Below are 9,321 nucleotides of genomic sequence, written 5' to 3'. Positions count from 1 at the left end.
GGGGAGAATTGATTGGTACTGTTGTTCGCCATGTTTGGCGTATCAGTAGTTGATGGGGTAAAGATTTCTAAGCTTGATTGTCTTGCTCGACTCTCCTTCCCTTACTGCGCTGCTCCTTTGTCTCGCGTGGGTTGAATTTTCTCTTCGCGCTCCTTTTGGTGGGCGATTGTATTTCTTGTCTTTGATCTGGGAGAAACTAGGAAATTTCACTAAAAAATCCCCACAGATGGTGCCAAATTGTTTGACTCAAAAGATATTGAAACCTTTTTGAACAAATCTATCAAAGATGTCGGGGTAAATCTTAGCTGAGACATAATAAATTCCATATAAAAGAACTAACAGTATGGATCATACGTAAGATGAAGAGAATGTAAATGATCTTATTGAGATTTAAAGTTGTGTCTCCCATCAATCGTTGAGGAGATTGCTTTACATATTTTTCTAGAGATTCATTCTTTTCTCTCAAGAATAATAGAAGAGAGCTATTTTGGTTTTTCTTTGAGAGATAGCCGGAGCATCACCCTTTTTGAAAGCTTTCCCTTGCTATATATAGTCATGGCACCCTTGCCCTTTGTTTGGCTCGGCATCCTCTTGCCTCCAATGGGTCTTAGTCGTGATTGTTCTTGCCGACTCGTCGGATGCCGGGAAAGGGGCATGGAGCGGGCTATATTATCTTTCACTGCTCGGTTACTTAGGCGGGATGTTTGTCAGCTCGGTCGAGATGGTCAGATTTTGACCAACACAGACCTAACAGTCAAAGGGCATAAGTAAACCAAAAAGGTGGATGGACGGGTATTTTTAGCCCAATAGGTGAATGAAGGTTATTTTAAAACTTTTTCCAATAGTTTAGGGGTATTTTGAACCCTTTTCGGTTTTTAATTTTTGGGGGAGATAACTATTTACTGTATTTGTACGTGTCAAAACAAACCGTCCACGTGATAAGATGTACAATAGTACTCCCTCTGTCTCATCTTTTAGAAATATTAATTAGGAAAGACATTGGACTATTCTATCCTTATTTATATATTAAGATATAATCTCTCTTTAATGAATATTTATTCTATATATATATGCTATCTTTATCTTTAAAAACAATTATTACTAAGGGTAAAAAGGAAAAAAAAATAATTAATTTTGTCTTGAATTTTTAAAATGACAAATAATTTGAGACAAATAATTTTGTAACCATGACTATTAATATGAGACGGAGAGAGTAACAATATAAACCGGTACTCCCTCCAGTCCACAACAAGTGGTCAATTTGCTTTGGGCACACCCATTAAGGAAATATTAAATTCTAGACGAAAAAGTTAGTGTGACTAAACTACCCTTCATTAAATGTTGCACCATAATTATAGTAACACTTACTTAAGGGTAATTTTGGAAAACAAATTAAATTTTTTCTTGATTATATAAATGGACACTTATTTTGGACTAAAATAAAAAAATAAATTGGTCACTTATTGTGGAACAGATGGACTAATTAATTATTAAGGGTGAAAAAAAATATAATATATTTTGTTTTGAACTTCTAAAATGACAAATAATTTAAGATAAATATTTTTAGTAACCACGACAAATATTATGAGACGGATGAAATATATCCTAAGGCATAAATAAGGATAAAATAATGAAAACTCTTCCTAATTAATATTTTAATAAAGACGTGTAAAAGAACGCGACAGATAATTTGAGGGAGTATTAACTTATTGTTAGCAAGTATGAACATACTGTACATGTTATATAACTAGAATGCTTACCGTATTACACATATTTCATGGCAGTCCTATTGTTTACTTTGATGAATTTTGAAAGTCTAAACATTGAGATTGTCAGATTGAGACATAAATATATTTGCAGCCGAGACAACGTTTCGTTGCGTTCTCCAAGAGAGTTGTACTAGTGCTATAATTTATGCAGATTCCTGAGAAATACATCGATTTTAGGTTCTTGACATTGTCAGTGGGATACCATAATAAAGACGACTAATTTCTAGCAAGTACTATATCAATGATCAAACAATACTTAAAATTTGAGTAGATTAAATAAATGAATTCACATTAAACTTAAAATGACAGGACTGTTTACAATCCTCCCTATTAATTCGCCTTAATCAACTCTATAGTTATGAAATCAAAAGAAAAAACTTAAAGAATTGAGATGGTTACAGTAAACTATTGAAGTATGGCACTCCAGTCTGTGGCAACCAATCATCTCCAACTAGAAAACCAGATACTGTAAAATTAACAGCATCAGTAGCATTCAAAATTTGGATTGCAGGCCATGTAACTCTGTCTGTTGTATTTGATCCCAGTCCAGTGTTATTAAACTCTGCATAATAAGACGTGTTTAGCGCGAAATCTCCAGACCAATCATGCCAACCTAATGGATGAATAAAACCATCCATATAAGATTGCATATAAATCGTCCTCGAATACTCCTTCCATGGCCTACCAAGATATGTTTTAGTGCTACTACTGCTAAATGCCAAATCATCTGCAGGTCTAATTGTGCAATTATGGATTGAAATTCCAGTGTTTTGATTTATGTCTGTTCTGCCTTGAGCTGTTATTGCATTGAACTGATTGGGCAAAGGGAGACGTGGATACAAGTTGCAATTCTGGAAAACAGCAGCTGCATTGCCAAATATGAAATCGACAGTGCCATAAATGTCACACTCTCTGTAAAATTGCCTAAGAGAGTGTACGTATAACGTGTCTTGGTATGCCTCAAAGCTGCAGCTATAGAATGTGGATAAATCAGCACCGTTTCGGACTGCAACTGCTTGATGCTTGATTGCTCCTGCTGTGTTTTGGAACGTAATGTCAACTGCAACAAATCCTAGACCAACCACAGCTGCAGAAGTAGACACAAAACTATTGTTAAACAACCATGTAACAAATTAATTAAGTACAACATTAACTTTTGGAAAAGGTAGAGTTGTTACTTTGATGACTTCTGGGCGACAAGTTCGAAATGTGATATTAGTCTCTTTATAATCTAACCGAAGGTTGCATATGCAACCCTCTCACAATTCAGACACGTATTCATGTTATAAATTTTATGGGTTCGATCTTTAATATTCTTACCAATAAAGCGGTAACACTTTTAAAAATATGAGATTTGAATTTAATAGTTATCCCATGGAATAGTTATCCCAGGCGGTAAATTGACAATCTCAGAATTAATACAACATAGTACCATATAGTCAATAAGAAATAATATACGGATAAGTAATCCTAGCATAAATCCAGTATAATTATTTTCATCATAACTAATCTCAGCATAATTTATCTTCAAACCAAACGAGCAATGGAACTTATATGTTATGGATTCAACTAAAGCTTGTATTTTCGACACGTAATGTGTGTATATATAAAACCAAAATCTCGACAAGTATTATATTCTGAACTCATAGTTTCAAAGGTAAGGATATCATTAGATACTTACAAAATGTGGAAGAGTTGAATGTTGTCCATCCATCAACAAAGCTATGATTGCCTGTAATGATGGTTCGATTAATGCCATCACCAATCATCATCAAATACTTCTTGTTCTTTGCAATGACAACATACTCCTCGTACACACCTTCTGTTATGTATATGAGGAAATACCCTGCATCAACTTTGGTATTATTAGGAGCAGCCGCCACTGCATCATTAATGGTAGTGAAATTCCCACTTCCATCTTGATTGACAATCACAATGTCACTCACGTTAACTTGGTCATTATTTTCCTGCTCCTGCAAAAGCTTTCTCCTGCTTACTGTTTCCAAAATTGCTTGGTTTCGTGCCGACATTTGGAACGACAATTGGCCATTTTTGAACAGTTTTTTTTGACTAGGTTGACGAATTTTTAGTCCATTTTTCTTCTTTGGAACCCACCCTTTTGTGAACAAAGCTAAAGAAACACTATAAAGTTTAGTGTCATTTGAAAGTGGAGCGACTAAGCCATTTCTCACACTCCAAGCAGAGGATGTTCCTTGAAGACCATCTAAACAAGTTTGTGTGTTTGTCAAAATTGCACTGAGCATTGTTTGCACATCGTCAGCTTCTAAAACTGGGAGAATTTTCGATGTCACGTTAACAGTTTTAAAAGAACTTGACAAGTAATCCATGTTAAGCCCTGCTAGAAAATGGCAATCCTCTAGTGCACGGACAGCAGTGATTGTTAAGTGTTTGGATTTTCGAAGGTATTTTTGGATAAGGGACAAGAATTTACGAGCTGAAGATAAAGATTTTCGGACGGATTTTCGACCGTAGGCATAGACATTTTCATTGGGACTCCCTGTTGGTGGAAGCACAGATGATCTACAGAAGGAAGGATAAGGAGTGGATTTGCAAATAACAGAGGGAGGTACAGGGGTATTTGGAGGAACATCAGCAGCAAAAGATTGAGAAAATAAGATTGGAATAAGCAGAAAAAGTGTAGTGCAAAAAAGGGCGAAATGAACAAAAAAGAAGTTAGAATTTTTTGCCATGGCTTTTGGTATGCACATGAAATGGTGATTAGTGTATGGTTTTTTGTGCAATGGTTTGATGGATATTGGCATATATATAGCTAAAGAAACGGATAGCCAGCTTAGGTAAAAGCCTAGTTGTAATTCTTTTTGCTACGTGAAGAGGAAGGGTGGCAGAAGACTTAATAGTACGTAGTAGTAAAGTATTGTATAAAAATGGGATCCAAGTCAACCAGTAAATTGCATGGCCATTTTCTTGAAAGCGCGTCGATCTTGAAAATAGAGTAGTTGTAGTATTTGGTACTACTTGGTAGGAATGCATTGATTGGGTTCAAACAAAGAGATGCAAATTTCTTGTGCCTTACTCTTCAGATCCGCTTTAATTAATTTTTTAATTATTTTCACACATATTAAGAAATTTACATTTTAGCATTAATTAACCATGAAATGATCATATTAATCTTAATTTATTTATTTAGAAATATAACAAATTTTCCTAGGTTCTTTACTTCAAAGACATTAATTCTTTCTTGATATATGAAAAAATCAAATATTATCAACAAAAAATAATTAAATTGGACCAAAGGGAGTATTACTTATTAGTACGTTCCGAGTCCAACTAGGAGCAGAGTACTTAAACAATCTATTTAGGATTATGGTCATTATAATGTAGTATATGCAGTTTGCTACTATTTGTTTGTGCATCATTTGTCAACGGAGTTAGCACATGCCAACTAGGTTTAGATATATAAGCACTTCTTTTTAAATTTGTTACAGTCTGCATATTGTATGGCACGCCTGTTACCTGTTTAACCAAAAATTTGAGAATTTGGTCAAAGCTAGAAATAAAGAGAAATTCGGATTACTGATAATCTGGAGACGAAAATCATAGAAGATTTCTGAGAATAATAAAGTAATAAGTAGTTTTGTATTTCAGTGTAATCTCAATAATATTTCGTGTCCCTACAGATGTTGAGTCCTTCTCCTTTTATAGTTGATTCTAGGAGAAGTTATAATGCCTTTGTCTTAATGAGGCAATTATGAGCAATAAATGACATTAGAAGAAACGTTACACAATCATTTCTATTTAATTCAAATTTTCTAACGTATTTGATATTTAATGCTGTATTTAGACTCTTTTACGTCATCAGATTCGTATCTTCAACTTCTTCCGATCTTCGGTCTTTAAATGACTCGAATAGGTACGAGACTCGTGCCATTTGAGTAACGGTCCACACCTATGTTGCTTTCTTCTCCCCATATCTGTTGTCGCCCGTGCCTCTTGGCTATTTTATTGCGTTTTGACCTTTTGACCAGTTCACGTGTCATGAAACATCATCTTCAATATTCAGACTCAGTTTTTTTTTCCAATACAGATAGTCCCCCCACTTTCCATTTATTTATCAATTAAATATTTGGGAAGTGGATCTTCACAAAAAAGAAATTTTTGCCGTAATCAATGCTATGACAGTACTGACGCTTCAGTTGTCTTTTCTATTTAATGCTCTGCACACGTGTCACCTTCTGATTGGCTCTGTAATTCTGCAGCCTTTTTTCAAGGCTTCTTCATCCCCTCTATTCACGAAGTGATAGTTGCTTTTATTATAGGCTTTCCATCATTACACTTCTTTGTTTGACGGTTGCTATTATATACATATTTAACCTTTTTTCCTTTAGTTCATCCTTTCTCTGCAATGGCGTCTCCGAATCCTAACCCTAAGAGAATCCCAATTCTTGATAGCTTCCCCAACGCCCCTGTAAGACATAGAAGGGGTAGAGGTGGCAGGCTTCGTAGCCTAGGATCCGTTCGTGGTGGTTCCTCTGGTTCCATCACTCCTTCTTCTAGTTTTGGCACTATTTCTAGAGGTTCTATCACTAAGAAATCCTCTTCTAAAGGTAAAGAACTTTCTGAGCCTCTTCAAGAGCCTTTAGTTGAGGAAATAGTACCCAATGACTTATCCTTTAAGAATGATAGAAAATCTCTTCGTGAACAAGTTGTTAATTTAGAGAAAGCTGACACTTTTCCTTCTCTAATCACTGAACCTTTGGTTTCTATTGTTCGAAAAGATTGCAACTGGAGAAGTGATCTTCGTATAGTGATCCCTAATCCAAACTAGAGAATATCTTCTTTTAGGATTGGATTTTCTTTTGTTTATACTTACCCCTTCACTTTGGGATTTATTCCTGCTATTGACCCAATTATACTTGATTTCTGTCGCTTTTTCAAAATTTGTTTGGGACAAATTGGCCCCCTTGTATGGAGAGCAGTGGCTTGTTTGAGGTATTTGTCCGTAAAAGCCAATGTTAGCTTTACCTTTCCCCACCTTATTCATCTTTACCACCCCAAATTATTCCGCCATGGGTTTTTTACTTTAACTGCAAGAAGTAAAAGAGTCTTGGTAAGCCCTGAAGATGACAAGGATCGTGGGTGGTACACTCGTTATGTTGCTGTACACACAGTTGATTTGGTAGATGAAACAAATATCCCTTTCCCTGAGAAGTGGAACTTTGCACGTAAGTTTTTTTTTACTTACCGTACCTATCTTTAAGAATTTCAATTTCTTTTCTAATTTCGTCTCTTTTTACTTTCTGTAGCAACTATGAGAGATGTGGAACCCGTTCCTAATTTCCGTGGTTGGGTAGATTCAATCTTGAAAGCCGTGCCTATGGCGGCGAGAACTTGGAAATCCATTTCCAATTTACATGGTTGGAAAGTGAAAACTCACGGTATGCATCTCTTTATGCTTTTTCGCATGTTAAGTCCTTTCTTGTTTCTAACTTTTTTTATCCTTCTTTTTGTCAGGATTTGCTATTCGAGGAATGACAGCTGAAGTAGCTATTGCCCTTCGAGCCTCTTCTGGTACTTCACTCTCTTTGGAGAGAACTCAAGCTACGCTATCAAAGAGGAAAGTTGTAGAAGAGGGTTCTGAGTATGATGAAGATGAAGACACCTCTTTGATAGCTAGACCAAAAGTTAGGAGACGCATCATTTTCGAGGATGAAGCTGAAGTTACCCTTGTCCGTTCCTCTCTTATCGAACCTGTTCACATTCCTTATGATGATGAAACCTCTCCGAGGGACACCAATGAGTCTATTCAACGTCTCTTCGTTGGTGGTTTTGAAAGTGGAGAACTAGGTCCAGTTTTAGATGAAGTTCCTTTTTCTTCCTCTGTTCCCATTCCTTCTATTCCTTTGTTGGTTTCAAGTGCTTCCTTGCCCATTCTATCTGTTCCTGCTCCCTTATCTATTTCGAGTTCTTTGACTCCTGTTATTTTCACTTCTTCTACCTCTCCTCCTTCCTCTGTTCAACATGCAGAGGAGGGTTCCAGTAGCAGAAGCTTGGCTATGAGAAGCGTTACACTTGAAGTTCCTGCTAATAACAGTCTTTTAAGGAAGTCTGGTGGAGCAGATGCTTGGCTTGGGCCTTTGATTGGAGATATTGAGAAGAAAGATGAGTAGTCACAGTTGCTTAACTCCGATGAATGACATATTTCATTCTACTTTGAAGGTATTTTTTCTTTACTTACTAACAAGTTTTTTTATCTCTAAATTCTTATTTCTATGAGTTGTCACTGTAGGCTAACCTCATTGGTACATAATTGATGGGAAGAATTTCCCTTCTGGAAAAGAAAACTCGTGAGTCTGAAAAGTCTATCCACGAGGCTGAGGAAATAGCCAAGGGAGCCCAGCTAGAAGCAGCTAATTGGAAAGAGCAATTTGAGAATGCTCAGGGAACTATAGAAGAATTGCAAGAGAGTAGAAATCACCTGGAGCAGCAAAAGCGAGGTCTGACTTCTGAGTTAGTAGTTGCCAAAGCTTTTTCAAGTCAATTTGAAAAAGACAAGGAACGCCTTGAATGTTGCTTTTCAGAACAGTTATCAAAGTCAAGTGAAGAAATCAGAGAACTTAAGTCACTCTTGGACAAGAAAGAAGAATATGAAGGAGAATTAGTGCAGAACTTGACTCAAGTTCAAGCTGATTTAAGGATCTCCTCTGACAAAGTACGTGCCTTAGAGAGTTCCCATGCCTCCCTTGAAGCTTCCCTTGATTCTCATTTAGCTGAACATCAAATGTTAAAGAATGATCTTGCTATGTGGAAAAGGGAGTATGAACTTCTTGAGGAGAAGTTTGATTTAGAGGTGAGTTGGGATTTCTTAAACTCTCGTCGTGATGCTTTAATGGAGGCCAGTCAAGAAAACTTTGACTTAAACTCAGAGTTGGCCAAAGTTTTAGAAACCATTGAAAGAACCCAACAACCACTTGACTTTCCTTCTCCGGCAATTGAAGCTCCCGTGGCTAAGAAACCTGTAAATGACGAAGCCATTGTTGTGGCAGTTGAAGTTGAAGATGTTGCAATTCCAGCTCCCGAGGGTGAAATTTCTACGACTCAGTCTATGGAAGCTGAAACTTCCGTGACTCTTGCTCCCCTCGTTGAACCTAACACTTCAAGCCCAGCTGAAACCACTCCTGTTGCTGCTTCTTCAGAAGTTGCCACCGTGCATGTGGCTGTTTCTGAAAGTGAAATTAATATTGCAACTTCTGATGTGCCAACCCCTTCAATGACCAGTTAAATTTCCAGACTTTATTTTTACTTTCTTTGTTGGATGATGGTTTTATCCCTTAGTTATTTTTAAGGGATTTTTTGGTGAAAGTCCCCAGTTATCATAATGAGGCACTTGTATAAACTTTTTGTTGACTAAGTTTCTACTTAGTCTTTTTAATTATATCAAGAAGTTTGTTAGTACTTCAATGTGTTCTATTCTTTCCTTTTCCTTATCTATTTAGGACTTATAGAATAGTTTAGTATTTTTATCCTTTGAAAATGCTTTATGATTCTTCTCATGACTTATTAACATGAGGTT

The 9,321-nt window shown here is 36.3% G+C and overlaps 2 protein-coding genes across 2 annotated transcripts; one reads left to right on the top strand and one right to left on the bottom strand.

The window, feature by feature from the left end:
* Positions 1-2,022: 2,022 nt before the first annotated feature.
* Positions 2,023-4,543, bottom strand: LOC104211957 (probable pectinesterase/pectinesterase inhibitor 41). Its single transcript, XM_009761109.2, has 2 exons — positions 3,451-4,543; positions 2,023-2,856 (listed from the first exon to the last, which is right to left on the bottom strand). Exons 1-2 carry the CDS (start codon positions 4,496-4,498, stop codon positions 2,165-2,167), a joined length of 1,740 nt encoding a protein of 579 aa, XP_009759411.1. The 5' UTR covers positions 4,499-4,543; the 3' UTR covers positions 2,023-2,164.
* Positions 4,544-8,061: 3,518 nt separating this feature from the next.
* Positions 8,062-9,030, top strand: LOC138877698 (COP1-interactive protein 1-like). Its single transcript, XM_070157326.1, has one exon. The coding sequence runs from the start codon at positions 8,062-8,064 to the stop codon at positions 9,028-9,030; it is 969 nt and encodes a 322-aa protein (XP_070013427.1).
* The last annotated feature ends 291 nt before the right edge of the window (positions 9,031-9,321 follow it).

This window comes from Nicotiana sylvestris, chromosome 9 (assembly GCF_000393655.2).
Source record: "Nicotiana sylvestris chromosome 9, ASM39365v2, whole genome shotgun sequence".
NCBI lineage: Eukaryota > Viridiplantae > Streptophyta > Magnoliopsida > Solanales > Solanaceae > Nicotiana > Nicotiana sylvestris.
Note: the sequence above shows the minus strand (reverse complement) of the source record. Positions and strands in the feature narration are given on the sequence as shown.